Source organism: Protomyctophum parallelum (genome assembly GCF_964188405.1).
Source record: "Protomyctophum parallelum genome assembly, chromosome: 9".
Lineage (NCBI taxonomy): Eukaryota > Metazoa > Chordata > Actinopteri > Myctophiformes > Myctophidae > Protomyctophum > Protomyctophum parallelum.
Window position 1 is genome coordinate 23196883 of NC_139706.1, and position 19631 is coordinate 23216513.

General features: G+C 42.7%; 2 protein-coding genes across 2 annotated transcripts in view; one reads left to right on the forward strand and one right to left on the reverse strand.

The window, feature by feature from the left end:
- The window catches only part of ppp2r1bb (protein phosphatase 2, regulatory subunit A, beta b), a 29074-nt gene extending 14073 nt beyond the window's left edge, over positions 1-15001 (reverse strand). The window contains exons 1-11 of the mRNA XM_083773677.1: positions 14891-15001; positions 13007-13097; positions 12699-12799; positions 12348-12580; positions 11854-12001; positions 11330-11485; positions 10859-10973; positions 9922-9992; positions 5279-5413; positions 485-658; positions 80-140 (exon numbers count right to left, since the gene is read on the reverse strand). Of these exons, the coding sequence (XP_083629803.1) occupies positions 80-140; positions 485-658; positions 5279-5413; positions 9922-9992; positions 10859-10973; positions 11330-11485; positions 11854-12001; positions 12348-12580; positions 12699-12799; positions 13007-13097; positions 14891-14968 (1363 nt within the window). The 5' untranslated portion in view covers positions 14969-15001. The remainder of the gene's footprint in view (positions 1-79; positions 141-484; positions 659-5278; positions 5414-9921; positions 9993-10858; positions 10974-11329; positions 11486-11853; positions 12002-12347; positions 12581-12698; positions 12800-13006; positions 13098-14890) is intronic.
- Positions 15002-16022: 1021 nt separating this feature from the next.
- med29 (mediator complex subunit 29) lies at positions 16023-18165 on the forward strand. Its single transcript, XM_083773618.1, has 4 exons — positions 16023-16259; positions 17067-17125; positions 17237-17321; positions 17443-18165. Exons 1-4 carry the CDS (start codon positions 16053-16055, stop codon positions 17668-17670), a joined length of 579 nt encoding a protein of 192 aa, XP_083629744.1. The 5' UTR covers positions 16023-16052; the 3' UTR covers positions 17671-18165.
- Positions 18166-19631: the final 1466 nt, after the last annotated feature.

Here is a 19631-nt window from a genome sequence, read left to right on the forward strand (position 1 = left end):
GTAATGACATGTCTAAAATAGAGACGGCAGGTGGCCAACTGGTCAGAGAAGCCCTGGGTCAAGGGTAGAGGTGTCTTACCGTGGTCGATGAGCCAGGCCATGCAGAGGGTGTTCAGCTTCTCATCAAAGAACTCCACTCCCTGAAGAATCACACACATAGCATAGAGTCCACTTTTGTATGAATCACATCCACGATCCTAGAACTGCACGTGTTTGTGTATTTTCTTTCTTCAATCATAAGTCTTTATTCCAAGAACTTGGGTGGGAACCCCTTTTGGTGTTATGCTTTAGCTATTGAAAAATAGCAGATCTACAAGCTCATAGCGCGCCACCGAGTGGCGCGCTACGAGCTTGTAGGTCTGCTAATTTAGAAAAATCGAAGAAAGACTGACATAGAAACATAGCTTTTTCAGAAAACTGTCATTTTCAAAACAAGACATTTTTTTAATCTGATCTCAGGTCAGAATGGGTGAACCCTGCTCACCAGCTGCCCTGCCAACAGGGGCATGTACTCGATGATGGCCAGGCGGACCCTCCACTTGGCGTCCTCCGCCAGCTCTACGATGGCGGGCAGCAGCGACTGGGACAGCTGGCGGATGCCGATCACCTCGTTGACGCAGTCCAGGTTGGAGATGATGTTCAGACGCACCTCTGGGCACTGAGGAAGGAGGAGAACACCAGTCATCGTTACTCTGAAACTACGGCCGTGGGTTGAATTTACCGCCAAACACTACTCTGACGACTGACGTTTTATTACTTGCGAAGAGAGAAGCACTAATATGCTAATCCGAATATCGCCTAATTTGCCAATCCTGGCGTGGATGGAAAAAATATTCGGAGGAAAACACTGCTAAAGATCGTGGTTATAACAGGAGTGAACGGAGGGGGGGATTTTTTGATCGCCTCCCCTTCACGGAATGAACTCGTCTCCTACGAAAAACACACCCACCTACGGTTAGTATAATAGAGGGTCGTCTGTAGCAAAAAATAAATAAAATCACAAAAAGTCGTCAATGGTACAGACGGACTTTAAAATAAGTCGTGAAAGGAGTCATCGGCACAGAAAGAGGTAAAGACGAAACAGAAGCGGGAGTTTCCTTTGCTCAGTCTACAACAGTCTTAGCTCGAGTCTCGCCTACTCTACTAGACTCCAGTCTAGCTCCATAGTCTAGCCTACTCTACTACTCTCTACTAGACTCCAGTCTACAACAGTCTAGCTCCATATTCTCGCCTACTCTACTAGACTCCAGTCTACAACAGTCTAGCTCCATATTCTCGCCTACTCTACTAGACTCCAGTCTACAACAGTCTAGCTCCATATTCTCGCCTACTCTACTAGACTCCAGTCTACAACAGTCTAGCTCCATATTCTCGCCTACTCTACTAGACTCCAGTCTACAACAGTCTAGCTCCATATTCTCGCCTACTCTACTAGACTCCAGTCTACAACAGTCTAGCTCCATATTCTCGCCTACTCTACTAGACTCCAGTCTACAACAGTCTAGCTCCATAGTCTAGCCTACTCTACTACTCTCTACTAGACTCCAGTCTACAACAGTCTAGCTCCATAGTCTAGCCTACTCTACTACTCTCTACTAGACTCCAGTCTAGCTCCATAGTCTAGCCTACTCTACTACTCTCTACTAGACTCCAGTCTACAACAGTCTAGCTCCATATTCTCGCCTACTCTACTAGACTCCAGTCTACAACAGTCTAGCTCCATATTCTCGCCTACTCTACTAGACTCCAGTCTACAACAGTCTAGCTCCATATTCTCGCCTACTCTACTAGACTCCAGTCTACAACAGTCTAGCTCCATAGTCTAGCCTACTCTACTACTCTCTACTAGACTCCAGTCTACAACAGTCTAGCTCCATAGTCTAGCCTACTCTACTACTCTCTACTAGACTCCAGTCTACAACAGTGTAGCTCCAGAGTCTAGCCTACTCTACTACTCTCTACTAGACTCCAGTCTACAACAGTCTAGCTCCAGAGTCTAGCCTACTCTACTACTCTCTACTAGACTCCAGTCTACAACAGTCTAGCTCCAGAGTCTAGCCTACTCTACTAGACTCCAGTCTAGCTTCTGTGGAGACTACCCTGCCCATCGAGAGGAACAAGACCACTCACATTTCCAGATGTTCCGAGTAGGGACACAGGACCAACTGTGAACAATGAGCAACAGAGACCAGTGGAAGCGGCTTGTGTCTAGCCTAGCCCCTTAGATAGCATTTTATGTCGTCTTAGATAGTATTTTAGACAGACTTATAGCTCGTTACGTAGACAGCTCTAGAATTGCATGTATATTGTATAGTATAGTATGTATAGTTGACATAGATACTCCACTGTTACGTTCTTAGCTTATACACGATTCATGATAACTACTTTTTATATATGTGATGTATGACATGCTTTGTTTTTGCTTAAATGTAAGTCGAAGACAAAAGCGTCTGCTAAATGCCTAAATTGTAAATTGTGTCGCAGATCGAGGGCACTCGAATGATGATGAGCTCGAGAGACTAATACATCACCATACATCGGTGCCAGGCAGGCAATAGCCTGCCGATCTGCTCTTTTGTTTGTAAATGTTCACCTATAATAAGGACAGGAGGCCCAAAGTAGTGACACCTGGGGTTAAAGTGAGTAATAGCCTCATAACATGTTTTTTTTTGTCCGCCGGTGAGATGGATCCGTTTGAAGGACTGCTTTCTACCGACTCCAAAGTGCACATTTATCAGCTCGACTCAGCCGAGAAGCATTAGTCACACCAGCACACAAAAAAAAAGAAAAAAAGGACTTGGAAGTAATTTTTTCCAAAATGACGCGGCATAAGCTTCAGTGCTTAAGTCCAATTTGTAATAGGGATGTTAACAATGGCAACTGGCCACATTGTTCTAGCGATTTGCTGGCTTCGGAATAAGCAAAACCGATGTTGAAAAGAAAATCCTTGTTTGAAAAGACATCACCAGTTGAAACTAATAAGGATGTTCTCCCTGTTCCCATTCACGTCAAACGTTGAGCCATTTGCAACTCAAATGTTGGCAATTTGCAAGTCAAAGCCGTCAGTTACAATTTTGGCAACTTTCAACTAAAAGCCGTGTTTTGAAACTCTCATCTCATTAGACACAGACTTGTTTTGTGCTTGTGTGTGTGTGGGGGGGTGAAAATGGGCCATCTTTAAATAGGACTATGGAGATGACAGCCCAGAGATGCACAAAGTGTTCACGTGCCGGTGTGTTTAAAGCCTTTAAAACTGTCGCCTCTCACAACACAAAAAAGTGGAAAGTTGTGGAAATTAATTTAGCCGATTTGGGCCATGTGACAGAATGTATCACCTGCAAATCCACTGATCTACAACTTTAAAGCCAATATAGACAACTTCCAGTGTCTGTACACCGAAGTGAGTGTGATGTTTACAAACAGATTCAAATCTGGCTCCACCCCCGTCATTCTATTGGCCGAGCCAGGTCACTTCAGGCTATGGGTTGTTACTGCTGGGAGGGACACAATGGATATTTGCGCTCGTAGGTCTAAATATGGCATTAAAAAAAAAGTATGACTTTCTATCGAATATCTTAGTTACAATGACATTGAGTTAACGGGTTGTTTTTAAGGGTAACTGTAGCATAATCCCAATATCACAGTCACATGAGTCCCGTGGTCACAAGCCCCTGAGAAGCTCCCGCAGCTAATTAAGTGGCTGGTGCTCACTGGCTCTCAACATATACATCTTCTTTTATTTGTAATCGGTGCATAGAAAATATAGCTCGGCTTCAGCCCTGAATCGCTGACCACGCCCGTTAAGGAAATATGTTCTGGCGATTCAGGTCTGGTGACTCTCCCTACGACGGAGTCAGTGGCGTTCGAAAATCCGATCGCAGCAGCCGATTGGCCATCAGCCCATTCACTCGACAGTGTCAAACAAACATGGCTGCCCCCAATCTGGCTATTAAATCGACGGATGATAAATAGTTTTACAGAAACGACGGGTTTTATAAACATCATCATCTGACATATTTTACCGCTTTTGTTTACATGCTAGCAGCGCTCGTTGGCTGCGTTTGTTTGGTTAGCAACGGGTTAGCCATAGATAGCCACATGATTGACAACGTCATCTGCTTTCCTACTATTCTGATTGGTTGGTATGAACCAATCGCCAAAGACTGACGCTTTGACAACGCCCATCCCATAAACTGCTGCCGTGGGGAGGGCTTCCAGTCTGAATAATGAAGTGAAACGTAATGAAGATTCAGATTGAGTGTCAGGCTATAGAAAATATATTTTGCCTTTCAAATGCCCTAGCCACTACAGCATCTTTCATGTGAAGTACTTTGTCCACGCTTATTCAATGTAATGATCAAACCTTTGTGTACAAGAACAGCATACAAGACCCACCTCTCACTCAACAGACCCATTCTAGCCCACTACACAGGTCACTCTTCATGCATATATAGAATATAAAGCCCTTTATTGTGCATGCTCTCTAAACAGCATTAATTGCTGGCATCCCCATTTTAGGCACGATAACTATTATTAATTTTGAATTTTGAGTGAAAATAGGTCTACAAGCTTGTGGCACGTTATGATCTTGTAGATCGGTTATTTCACCATCTGTTGTACAACGGAGTATACAGTGCTTACGACTCAAGAGGGATTCAATATGTGTCACTCATACAGCTACAAGCAGGGAAATGTGTTGGCATGATTCGCTTAAGTGTTTATTCCATATTCGAAAGGTTTGCCTGGCACTCTGGCAGCCAACCGCATGACTCAATATGCTATACAGACCGTAAGTGACAGCCAGGTACATCTGGTAGGTAGCTAATTAGCATTAGCCTGTCGCAGACAACACACAGGAACACAGCCTTGTCTAGCTTTTAAATGGCTTCTGCTGGAAGATTACACACTGTGCCGTCAGCCAGCTCGACATCTGCATGCATGGGCGTTTGGATGGAAGTACAAAATATCTATCCCAAATTGGACACTAAATGACACCTCTATAATATCAGGGTTCCCCAATAGGCGGCCCGCGGAGCGCCCCCTTGTGGCCCTTGGAAGAATAATAAATAAAAAAAAGAAAATAAATTTGGAAGGGTCCCAGATATAAATGGCATTAAATGGGGGTCAGTAGCCTATGCATCTCAAACTGGGCATCCTTTTCAAATGGGGTCTTGCCCCTCGACCTCGCGCGTGCAGACTCGGCCCCCAGCCTGGTACGCAAGTCAAAATATGGCCCTTGAGGAAAATTTATTGGGGAACCCTGCTCTATATGATTTACCTCGTCCTTAAGCTGAGCCAGGAAGAGAGGCAGTAAATGCTCCACTGTGTTGTCCTTGCCCAAGATGGTGGACAGACCCATGATGACCGAGGCCAGCGCTGACTTCACATGCTGGTTGGTGTCCGACACCAGCTCCTGGAGAGAGAGAGAGAGAGAGGAGGGTCAGTACACGCATGAATTAAAGCTAAATTATATCTCACGGCATCCTAATGTGCAACATGTGAAACCGTGAGAAACTAGTGCCGTTTTTCCTAAATAATTGATAAAATATGTAAAATTACAATGTTTTAGAAAGACCAGGCTGTTTGCTCATCCATTCACATGAGGAAAACTCACAAGACTGATCACGGTGCTACTATGCTTGTCACAATGATTACATAATCAACTGATTGCACTGATTTGAGAGGACGGCAAATTATTTTTGCATGATAGTTTCCGTTTGTCTGTATGAAAACAGCCGGATGAAACTAATTGAAATGTCATATTTCCATCATTGTTTCCACGCTCTGTAAATGACCAGGTATCCAGATTAGGTCAGCATGTTTGCATACTGGCTGCGATGTCAAGGATATTGCCCGTTTTGCTCATAATGTATGTGGTTTATTTAGATTAAAATATTTGTATATTTCAGTAACGCCCTGCACAAATTGTATTCATATTGTTGCTGTCGGGCAGAAACGTCTAATCTGTATATTTTAACAGTGTGCGTTTTTTTTTAACAAATTAATGGCCTATACTTAATCCGGCAGCCAACAGGCTTCTTTTGTTTAAAGTGCAAAATTTTGTCTCTCTAGTCTAGTCTTCGACCGGAATATCAAACATTTGTGAGCAGCCCCGAGCAGATCAGAGGGGTTCAGATTGAATCTCGTTCCACTCACACTAGACGATAATTTATGCCCGAAAATCGCTCCCGATCGAGTCGGGGCACCCACCCGATTATCAGGTAGTGTAAGGCCACCTTAAAGGGGAATACCACTCATTTTCAACATTTTACCATGTCATTAATATACCTTAGAATTGTTGTCTTTGTGATGTACTTATGTTACAGAATGGGGACTTTTTTTTATGTATTTCCACACAACTAAGGTATATTAATGAAAACATAGTAAAATGTTGAAAATGAGTGGTATTCCCCTTTAAAGCATCAAAAGTAGCAAATCCACAAAGCTCCAAACGGGACACTCAGGCCCTCATTTATCAACCGTGCGTACGCCAAAATATGGGCGCACGCCGAAATTACCGACATTTTCGGCATTTAACATTTCCGGCAAAGCTTGAAATTGAACTTGAGTAGGACAAATAGTCACGTCTGGTCGCGAGCTGGCGTACGCTTTGTCCTTGGCTGTTTTTCTGTCTTACACAAGCGGAGCAGCCTTGTCTGAACTGCTGAGAGGCTGTCACAGGCATCTAAACATATATGTATTCACTCCTAAAATGTTTATATAAAATGTATGTATAATGTATATGGGCTACATGTAAAAAATAAATAAATAAAAATGTTAAGGAATACATGTGTCATATGAAATTAGGAGATAAAATCGCGCAATTAAAAACAATGTTGCAAGAGATGCTTAAGCCATTTAAACAGTGTTTTGCATGAGCGCATACATGCGAGGATTTGGGCTGTCTGTGCTGAAATATTTCCATGACGGGACGTTGGAGAGTAGGCTATAGTGCAGCAGTGCTGCAGCTCAGCTGCAGAGAGTCCCAACGTGCAGGTATAGCCTACTGTAGCCTAATCTACAGCATGAAGGCCGATGTCTTTCTTACGGTATGTGCAATATAATAAACCCGACGCCGCTCGAATGCCAAATGTACCGTGTCAGGCTCCCAGCGCAAGTGGGAACTGCATCGGAGATATAGGTATATTACCCAGCCAGCCCACGCTGCCCACCACCAGCCACATGAGGCTATATACTGTTTTGGCTGCACATTCATATAATGACAGTTGACAGCCCGGCCCGGCCACTGCAGTGACTAACGAGTAGTAGTAGTGAGTAACGAGTAGTAACGACGTCTGCGAGGCAATCTAAATAGACTGTCGAACGTCGGAACGTGCATGGTCAGTTGGTCACGGACGGACCACTGTGATAGAGAGAGACAGACAGATAGACAGACAGACAGACAGACAGGACAGGAGGAGCACCTGCAAAACAGCAGCGTGTGTGTGCCTATTTGTTATTTAATTATGGTTCACAGGTTCAGGTTTTCGTTCACTAATATATCTTGTTGTATATTAAATTAAAAATACTTTAATAATTTAATATACAACTAACACACAGTTGCAAATAGCGATATGTGCGTGCGTGCGTGCGGGGGGTGAGGCGGGCAGCAAGGGAAGCGAATTAAGCGAGAGGAGAAACGGACAGCTTTATTTTAATGTGTCATGTAGGTGCGTGCGTGCGTGCATGACAGCAAGGCAAGCGAGGTGAGAGTGAAACAGACAGGGTAGGCCTACAACTTTATTTAATTCATGCAGGTGTTCGTTCTTATTTGTTTAACAACACACCAGTTAGTTGGGCTTGCAAGTTGCGTGTGCGTGCTGTGCGTGTGTATGAGAGAGGGGGGTGAGGCGGGCAGCAAGGCACGGGAGAAACCTATTTTTTCATGTAACCATGGTTTCAGGAAACGTATTGCCGTTGTTCATGTCGCAAAAATGAGGGCGAGGCTTGATTTCTTAGGGCGTGCCAGATCAAATTCAGCCGTGACATTTATTAACGTGAGAACAAAATTAAGGAAGGATCAGCTGTTTGCGATCACTTTATAAATGCCGTGGCGACGTGGGTGTACTACGAAACCTGCACTCGAATCTGTGGCAGATTTTACACCCGATTGATAAATGAGGGCCAAAGAAACTAGTGAGCTACTCGATCTGCTACTTTTGCATTGGAATCCTGAAAAGTAACAGTTTTGGACATAAGAGGTTTCCGTCCCACAAGAACGATCATATACTCCAGTTCTCAGCAACGAGTTCAGTGCTTTGAATAACGACTGCCGCTCTGCCTCCGTTTACATTGCAACGCAATGTAAGCGTTCCTTCATAAGTGGCCGCGTTATAATAAGCTGGATCATGTTAAGTGAGGCAGTCATTATTGGGAAATAAACCCCTTCAGGCCAAGGCAGTCTTGACCTCCACTTGGTGTTGGCCCTGCGTCATCCTGTCAGGACACATTTTCCTAGAATGCCTCACCGACCAGGGCTGCCCATCACGATATCAATTTTAAGTCGACGGTGAATTGCCACTCAAATAAATACCATTAACGATTTAATTGTGCGTTTGGCATCTAACATTGGAACATATGAATACAAAATGTAATCTCCGTTTAACCCTTCGAGCTTCGCAATACATAAAATGCACAGCGCATATATGACAAATAACTTAAATATACAAATAAATTGAGATATTTAATAATTGTATACAAGCTTACAACGTGTCACAATGTGACACGTAAGATTGTAGTTCTGCCATTTCTTCTTCTGACAGACCTATCACTGTACTGCATCACTTACTGGTGATTTACTAAATGAGTTATATTAACAACTTTAAGTCACTTAAGCCACACCATGTATTGTACTGTACCTTTTTTAAATGAATACAATGTAATTTAATAATTTTATTATGTGTCTCTGTATGTTGCTGCTTGCAAAGCTATTATAATTTCTCCATTGTTCACCGTCGACGGGATACCAGTACCACAATGTTCCCTTTATGTACAAACAAATCACTTTAGACTGTACTAATTAATTACAATATAATTACACTCAGTGGTTTAACCCATTCTGACCTGAGATCAGATTCATACGAGGTTTTCCACTGGACACACGCTGGTCTGACGAACCCATTCTGACCTGAGATCAGATTCTAAAAATGTCAGTCGTTCTTTAGATTTTTCAAAAATAGCAGACCTACAAGCTCGTATCGCGCCACTCGGTGGCGCGATATGAGCTTGTAGATCTGCTATTTTTCAATAGCTAAAGCATAACATGATGCCGACACCAAAATGGGTGCCCGTTCAGAATGGGTTAAACAAGCAAATCAGTCTTTTGATTGCAAGTACTTTCCAAATGTAAACACAATTATAGCAGAGTTTAAATGTGATAACCGCATAATCATATCTATTAAGGAAAACATTTCACAGCCCCAGCATTTTAAGAGTATGATTTTGTGCCATTTATCACACAATTAAATAAAGGATTAACGAACAGATATGCAGATCTTAAGAAGAATTAGCTTTGAAATAACTGATGATTTTATTTATTTTTTTACTTTACTTGTACAACAGTGCCACCTTCTGTCCAAGTGCATGCTGACAAGTACAAACTGTGGGACATGTTTAAGGACCAATTAAATCGCCAGGATCAAAGAGTATACCCACTTGACATTTTGCAGCAACATAATAGACGTAATTTCTATTTTTAAAACCACTGAACCTGCTGCTTCACATGGAAGACTTGTCAAATAGGACGTCATAAGCCCACACCACTGTGTAGATAGAAATGCCTGTGTGAACATTAAGTAGAAAAGAGCTGCCAAAAACAACTAGTCAGTTTCCCCATGCTTTGTGACTCACAGCGAATCAAAGCTTCTTGCATCAAACAGCATTAATCAGACATGGCATACGAGTGAGATTTTTTTTTTTTACCTTAACACAGGGCAGTATGTGAGTCATGATTATCTGTTCACGGCTGTCCTCTGGCAGATTCTCGCAGAATTCTTCACAGAAGAAAAGACAAACACAGTGAACAGAAGTGCATACATAATGTTGTGTTATATACCTTGCAAAACTGGCATGTTAACTCATGGATTAAAGCGAAATAAAATCTCATGACTGAAAATGTTTTTTTATGACCCAAGTCCTAATGTGTGATTATTTGTCAAACAGTATGAAAAGGATTCATGAACAATTAACACAATATTATGTTTTAGCAATATTGTTCCTGGTTTTCTACATACTGCCAACCAGGTGAGAGTCACAGACTGAGGCTTTAACCTTTTCTTTTTAACCATGAAATATCCGAAAACAACCCGTAGATGGGCTTCTATGGAATTCAAATGAAATCAGTCATATGACTTAGAACTTTAATCCATGTGATGGAAAAAATGAAGCCATTTTCATTTAATTGTGCCCTGAAAATCCAATTAGGAGTCCATTCATTCATTAATTAATTCAATTAACACATTCCCTCCCATTCACGAGTTAATTGATGAAGAACAGCTTCCCTCCCAATCACAAGTTATGTTTTCATTGTTTAATTTGCCGTTTTTATTACGTTTTAAGACTCACCGGGTTTTATCGGACAGAGAGGGATAGGTGACGTGTTCGGATGACGTAACCGGAAAAACATCAAGTCACACTGGCTTGCTAAAGCTTCTGGGAAATTGAGGCCCAATGCATTCCTATTGCAATGGCAGCGCACTATACTCCTTCACTCTGTGTTGTTGATCGACAGTTTGGATTATGTTTTAACACGCCGACAAATGATGATGGCAAATGGGTGGTTCTTCACGATGATTAATTAATCCCGCAGTCAAACTGTAAATTAAATGTGATGAATCCCACTGGGTGGGGTGTGACGGACCTTTGACTTTGTTGGCGGCAGCAGCACGGACTTCAGCTTCACAGTCCTTGAGAAGGTTCTGGAAGGCTGGAACAAGGTCATTCTTTGTGATCTCTGGACCAACAGCCTTCTGGAGCTACAGATTGAGAAGAGGAACAACATAACATCGATATCATAGTGTGTGCTATTAATTAAAATGTAATAGTTTAATATTTAAAACATCTCTGCAGAGTAGTAGATTGAGCGGTAGCCAGATGGGTGAGTCATATTTAATTGGAAACATATATATTCTTTCAGAGCCAACGTTTTTAACTAATTACATATAATCTTGGGGGTCCTTGACATGAAATAGTTTGAGAACCGCTGGCATAGAAACACGGGTTTTTCAGAAAACTGTCAGGATTTAGAAGGCATTTGTAGAATCGTCCTCAGGTCTAATTGGGCTAAACAAATGTGAAATGAGACACCATGCAGAGTGTCATTCTTGGTTACCTCAGAGAACTTGTCGGCGACCATGTAGCGGACTCTCCAGGACTTGTCCTCTGCAGCCTGCCGCAGGGTGGGCATCACCAGGGTCTCCAGGTCCTCCTGGGGCAGCAGGGTGGCGATGCTCACACACGCCTCCACCGCCAGCAGGCGCACAGAGTCCTGGTGGGAGACAAGATCACTGATGATTTTGACTGCGTAATTAATGGCAGATTTTACACTTGGTTCGCATGATGAAAATATATATCAGATTTACAAGCTCACGTGTCCCACCGAGACACATTGTGAGCTTGTAGATCTTTTCTTGTGACTACTGCGCTCTTATGGTGCGTTACCCGTTCAAATCATATTATGGAAATAAAGGTAATGGGTCGCACACACCAAGATTGCGTTTTAGTTTTTGTCTACTATGAACTTAAAACCCATTTATATAATCGTATCTAGTTAATGATAACTTTTGTCCAATATCTCGAAACCCATCTTGGAACTGAAAGAAGGACCAACACGGTGAATGTTTTTGCATGGTATACCTGCTCATCAGAGGCCAAAGCGGTGAAGAGGGAGATGATGTCGCTCTTGACATAATCCAGTTCCAGAACCTTGGCGAACTCGCCCAGTTTAGAGGCTGCAGCACGACGCACCATGGGAGTGTCATCTGAACACAAGGTACGGAAATGCCTGGATAGAAGACACCACACACACACCATTACAACAGGGCCAGAAGACACCACACACACACTATTACAACAGGGCCAGAAGACACCACACACACACTATTACAACAGGGCCAGAAGACACCACACACACACACTATTACAACAAATACAAAAAATGTTTCAACAAACTAAAAATACAGGGAAATGTTAGAGCCTAGGAAGAAAACAGTTTATCCAACTCAACTCTGACGTCATTATCACCAGACAGGAGTTTTCATAGTAGCAGCTAATACATAGACGAACAAATTAATTAATATACTCTTCAAGGCTTCATGTGGCGTGTAATTGATAGTAAATAAGTCACTTACTGGCGGATCTCAGCCTTGACCGTGCTGGAGACGCGGGGGTAGCAGACGCTGAAGAGGCCACAGGCAGACGTGCGCGATGTGAACCAGTCACCGCTCGCCAACCGCTTGACCAAGGGTTCGAAGTGGACCTCCAGGTCAACTGGAGAGTGCTCCTGGGAGATCTTACGCAGAGACTCCACGGCCTTGTCTCGAACCACTGTCTCCTCCACCGTGGCCAGGCTCTCCAAAGGAGGCTGAAGAGAGGATGCAGATTGAAAACGAAGATCTCAGTCTTTACAAACTCATCTGTTATCTGGCCTAGACTGGGGGGGGGGGGGGGGGTTTGAAGTCCATATTCAGCCAAAAACTCACCAGGAGACAGTGGACAAATTCGGGCCCTCCAACGAGCATTGTGAAGTTTCCCAGCTGCTCAGCCAGGGCGAGGAGCACCTCATCTTCATCATAGATGGTGTCTAACGAAAGAAAAGGAACATACAGTAATTATATTAATTAAGATCCGGCCAGATAACAAAAACAAGTGTGACCATAGACTCTGAAGGTTTACGAGGACCTTTTGAGCAAAATATACACATTCAAAGCAATACGATGACAGAGAGGTGATGATGTCAGCTTTGGCCATATATCTGGTCACGTGCTTGTTGTTGTATAATTGAATTCACCTGTGAGGAAAGGAAGGAGCTCTGTGCGGGTCCTCTCCACTCCCAGGGCCAAAGCAATGGTGGACAGCTTCTTGATGCTGTTCAGCCGTAACTGTACATAACAGGTAATCATATGACAGCAGTTATCACTCGGAAATCTCTAGGCTAGCATGCATGCATGTTAGCCCCTTTCGGGACCCTACGTAAAACTTTTTTGATATTTTGTTGAGTTTTACGTTGGGTCCCTGCTCGCTACTGTACTTTCGTATGGAAATTCCTATATGCGGATATGGAGATTCTCTCTAAAATAGGCCCCGCGGCATGTGACGCCATTATTTTCCTTGAGTTATTCTGAATTCGGTAACTTTAAGTAGCTATACATCCCGGTGCGAATATCTCCTGTGGCGCGGAAGCCGTTAAGTATTTTTAATCTTTGTTTGACCGATTTGGTCGCTTTATTTCTTCTTGTTTGTTTACCGTTTATTGTACCGCCTCCCGGTGTGCGGTTGGCTTGTGAGGCTACGTCCCTGCCTCTGATCTGCTGTGTCATAGCTATAGCGCCACTAGCTAGCCAGATAGGCGGTACAATGAGGTGTCAATAAACAAGAAGAATCCAAGCTTCCAAATCGGGCAAACATATATTAAAAATACTTAACGGCTTCCGCGCCACAGGAGATATTCGCAAAGGTATGTATGTGTACTTATACTTTACATATTCAGAAAGCCTCATACTGAAGAATATCGTCAAAGTGCGCGGGGAGGCGTTTTAACATGTAAACATGAGCCAGTAAATGTTTTAATCAGGTGGCATGGACGACGCGGAACAGGACCCAATGCACTGGGTCGAACAAATGTCAGAAACTTCAGTAGCATTTGGGTTCTGCTTGGAGGGCTACATGCATGTGTAAGTAAGGATTAGGAATTACTATGTTGTTTTACAGGGCTGATCTAAAATGACAGATACAATTTCCTTGCTCGCAAAGCTAAAAATCTGTGTTGGTTTCACCATGAATAGATTCCTACAAAGCTTTATTAACACAACAGTAATTGAACATGGTAGACAAGAGCGTAATAATATAGGTTTGTAATTTATCGTTCAACTGGTCTTTAAATGTTAATGAACGAACTAATACTATTACACCAGTGAAACAAAACAAATGTCACAGAATACAAGTTCAAGTGAAATACAGTGCATTTTAAACTACTCAACAAAAGCCCCAGTTTTACAACAGACAGGATTGTGGTGTGTGTGTCGATTCAGTTCTTAAATAAACAAACAAAACATAAGGTGAATACAGTTTAATCGTGTCAGGACAGGAACTACACTACTGAAGGGGCGTTCTTGCTGCTTTAGCGCCCTAGTGTCATCATGGACGACTGGCCGTTGTTTTAGCCTCACTTGTGTTGTTGGTGGTTGAGTCCATAGTCTATGGTTGAGCCCGGATAGTTTGTCCCACATCACCAAACGACCATAAACAGCGTTATTTCCTCTTCTCTGACAAAGTGTGTGTAACAGAACCACCAACAAAACCAGGCGTCAAATCACGCCAGCGGACTAACGTTAGCATCATGTTATTATGTTGATGCATTTACGTAGGACCACAATGGAAACGAGTCGCCACGCCTTTTGGGGTCGTCCTTATAACTCAAATGTCTGACTGTACCACCTTTCTGTCTGATTAAGTATTCAATCAATCCATCAAAAGTGGGTTAGCTAGAAAGCATCAACGCAGGGCAGGCGGGGCTGAAACTAAAGGCCCTGCTGGACGCGTTTAGCATCCTAATGCTAACTAACAAGCTAACCTGTCAGACGGGGTGGTAACTGTCATAAAACACAACCCTTTACTCCCACAGTTGAACGTATAGACGTGTACGTTTATAATAGACGCGTGTGTTAGGACATACCTGGACATCCTCGTTTCGCAGCTCGTCAATGAGCACGGCGATAGGGTACAGGGAATCATCTCCATCAGCTCCGGCCATTTTGGATGTGTTGCTGCAGATAGTAGAATGATGGCGCTGCTGCTGCTGCACTTCTACTACATGACAACATCCCATGGCCCGAGGTGCGGTTGGCAGGGCTCTGATTGGCTGCTGCTGCGCTACGGCGTTGCTACAAGTCTACATTCCCATGGCTTAGAAGGAAGGAAGGACGGGGTTTCTAGGTCGGTCCCAAAATATAATATATATATATATATATATATATATATATATATATATATATATATATATATATATATATATATATATAAATATAATAATACCGGTAATAATAATAATAATAATAATAATGATAATACATTAAAACAACGTCACAACATTTGTCTGAGAACCGGCTAGCCGATCACCGTGCGACTGCCGTCCTTTCGTGGTATGGGATCATATATTAAGCCCAGAGCTATCTACTCTATATGAGCCATAGAGTAAAGACAGAGTTATTTGATTGAAGTATTTATTAACAGTTTGCAGAATTACAGTACATTTCAAGCACAGCTCAATACAAAGACTGTTAACTGTGAGTGGACGACCCAATAAAGCATTACACTTGTTTAGAGGGTCCACCTTGTTCAATTCATCAAAACATTTAGAGACGTACAAATAGACACTTCTATAGCCAAAGAACAGAACAGGAATTTATCATAAAAGAGGTAAAAAGGGAAAAGAAAGTGAGAGGAAAAACTTCGAACCAGCCAGGACTCGAACCTGGAATCTTCTGCTCCGTAGGCAGACGCGTTATCCATTGCGCCACTGGTCCTCTGAATATGAACACATCTGTGGGTATCATTTGACCACTTCCTTCATTTCATGGGGCCAGTCCAATGACCAGAAGTTGGCAGAATGATCTGTACTTAGTTAGGCAACAGCCCAAATCCCTTTATTTCAGAATATATACTTTTTAGTTGCACACATGCCTAAAAACTCGCCGCTCGAGTGCTCAGTTTTCTGCCCCCTCGACGTCATAACTCTGTCTTACTGAAAGTCTTGCCTGGTGAGAAGAAGCCCATCCTCTCTCCATCGCGAGAGTGGAACCGGTAGTTGTGTCGTGCTGCATGTTCATTCTGTCAAGATGGCGGCGCCGCAACAGCAACAACAACCCGGTGGACCGATTCCTCCTCAGGCAGGAGGAATGCCGCAGCAAGCTGCTGCTGCTGCCTCTCTACAGCAGCAGCAGCAGCAGCAACAACAACAGCAACAACAACTGAGTCAACAGCAGGACTTTGATCCCGTTCACAGATTCAAGATGCTGATCCCACAACTGAAAGAGAGTCTGCAGGTAATGATTGGGCCCGAGTAGATAGCCGTGTTGTTGGATCAAGATCAAAGACTATCATAGATGTATTTGATCGAGCCTGACTCTAATTTAGAAAAAAAACATATCTTGATCCAAGTGTAGGCCCAAGACAAAATATTTTATTTAGGTTATCTTTTTTCCATGATAAAATGAATTATTTATTGACAAATGAGCAGCAGCAAGGCTGGTGGTCTCTGAATGATTGTATTCAGCAGACACAAGGTCATATTGTGTTGATTAAATCAACCAGCCAAATAGTCAATCAATCATTTTATTGTTACAATACAATTACAGGTGAGGTGAGGTGTTATTCTGGTTGCCATTTTTCTGCCTATGCAGGCTTTCGTGTTTGCAGCTCAAGGAGCCAAAGAAAAGTAAAAGCAAAGAATGGAAAACAAAATGAGCCCCCCCCCCCCCAAAAAAGCCTGAACAAAGGACCATGTTAAAATCTGTATCTTCTATCTTGTCATAAAGAGGTCCTAAATGTAGTGCATTCATAGTGAATATTGTGGACACATCGTGACATCTATGAATATCAGTCTAAAATAACGTCTCTAGTTGAGAACAGCCCTTCTATTGCAATTTCTATTTGTCAAAGAAGACCTTAACCCGGTCGAGACATGTTGGCATTTTTATAGAATAATACATTTTAACTTCCTCCACATTTATTATGTGGAGGAGTGCTCGGATCTCCTTCATCCTAAAAGCATGTTCAATAGACTTGGCCTCTGTTGTTTTCTATTGGAATATATATCACATTAACCTTGCCTCTATATTTATTTTTCACAGAATGTTATGAGAATTGCATCTCTGAATTTAGGCCACAATACATCAATTGATAATGGCATGTAAGTATCCTGGCATTCTTTCACGCATTCCACAATGATCCTATTGGATCACACTGAACACATTGTTTCTGATGATGATTTGTTGTTGTTTTTACATGATTTATTTTTTAGCAAAAGCAGCGATGGTCAAGTTCAACGCTTTGATAAAAGTCTGGAGGAGTTTTATGCCCTTTGTGACCAACTGGAGCTCTGTCTGGTAAACACACACACACACACGTTCGACATTGATTGATTGAATACTTATTAACTAATGATTCCCGAGTGCACAAACCAGACCTCTCTCTTAACCATCATGTATTTTCTGTTCTTGTGTCCAGCGGCTGGCCTACGAGTGTCTGTCCCAGAGCATCGACAGCGCAAAACACTCTCCCAACCTGGTCCCCACGGCCACCAAGCCGGACACGGTGCAGACGGAGTCCCTGTCGTACGCCCAGTACCTGGGAATGATCAAGTCTCAGATCTCCTGTGCCAAAGACATTCACAACGCTCTGCTGGAGTGTTCCAAGAAGATCGCGGGCAAGGGACAGCCAGCGGGAAGCATGTAGACTAGTACAGCAGACCACATGGCCGACGCATTGCTACTATGCTTCCTATTCGGATTAAAGCCAGAGTTGTAAGTCTCCTCGTGCCAAAAACGGCAGATCTACAAGCTCACAACGTGTCGCAGATGTGACACGGTGTGAACTTGTAGATTGTCTGTTTGGCACCATAAGGCGCCAGGAGCATAAATGTAAGCATTATCTGGGAAGTGACTTCTAGTGAGACAGTATATTTCACACTTAAGGGTGTATAGTGTTTTCAGTTTGTTTAAGTTGATTTAGATGCAGTTGTTTTATCTGTGTTGAGACCTGCATTTTAGTTTTCTATTTTGGTTTGTTGTAAACATTGTAAATATTAATTAATTTGTCTAAAAACAAATAAGTAATGGCATAAGATGGCCAGCAGATGGTGGCAGAGCAGCATGAGTTGCAACATTGCTAACTGAGCGCTCACATTTTCTAGACGGTTTGTATTATTGACTATTAAAACTTTCTACAGATTTTGTTGGTAGTTTTTCATTCAAGAAGGGTAGGGATTTCTTTTAAGTATTCATTTTCTTGAGCTGATGAAAGACTTCAATTTGAATAGATTAATTTCACGGTCACTCAAGTATTAAACATGAATGCAGGGGCAAAATAAGTAAAATGTTTAAGTTGTGTTCCTATTCCTAACTATCAATAATGTAGCTGGAGCACCTCAATTAGGGTCCCCGGACCTCGCCTTGAAAACCAGTGGTCTATAGCCAGAAATTGACTGCTTTAAGTTGGTCTCCCTCGGATGGCTCACGTTTCTCATTACGTAAACACACTTCAGAGACATACCACGCTGCCATGTGAAACCCTAGACAAGATACTGGAAACCCTCCTTGGTGCTGTGCCGGCCGCTGTATACTGGCTCCCCCAGTACAGAGAAAGGTTGTATGTAGATAATGGGTAAAATACTTTCCTACCGTTTAAGATGACTAACTATAATCCCAAGACGGTGGTTCTCAAACGTTTTCATCAATTAAATTTGAAGAATCCCAACTTGATATGCATTAGACTAGTCTAATTGCATTAAATGGGGGTCTGTGGTCTAATGATTAGACCACAGACCCCCATTTAATGCAATTTACATGTATACCTCTGGGGACCCTAATCTACACTGTAAAGGTTTTTCTCTGAAAGTGTACTGGACAGGACAAGGGTTCCACCATGCCTCAAGTCAAATTCAGGTTGGTCCTTCGTTCCAGTCCATCTCAGGAGCGGGACTAGCAGAAGGCACTGGAGCAAGCTTGGACAATTAAAGCCCTTTTAATAACATGATAATACGTTTCAATATCACCTTGTTATAAAATTAAAAAAAAAACAACACTTAAATTGTCCAAGTTTGTTTGCTCCAGTTCCTTCTTCACAGTACAGTACTGTACAACAGTACAGACCTGTAAGGGTCCATTTGGTTCAAACTAGGGACCCCTCCCTCTCCAAGGGTCGTCCCTGGACGACCCCACTCATAAAAAACCATTGATCCGAGAGATCAATGAAGCAGATAAAATGATGTGACGATGGAGCACATGGCGAGCAGGTGTGAGATCTTCTGACCACTGTGGGGTTTATTGACAATGGATCTGGTTTAAATATACTCTGCTAGGCCACTGCCAAATTGGCACAGCAGGGGGTCCGGGCAGGCACAATGGAGGGGTCACACAGAGGGGAACCTGATAAACATGCAGAGAGATAGGCCTCCTAATGTGGAAGGTTTTCCACGTACATAATAATAAGCCACATGAAGTTGTGACATTTTAAAGTCATCTATCTGAGGGAATATAATGTACTTGTTCACAAACAAATAACACTTCACATATATGTGAAATATGTCTTAACCACTTAAACCCCACATGGGACAGGGATCTATACTAGTATCTTTTCTGTTATTGTGGGGAAAGCTTTCGCTGAAAATAGCCGATGGACAAGCTTGTCGATCTGCT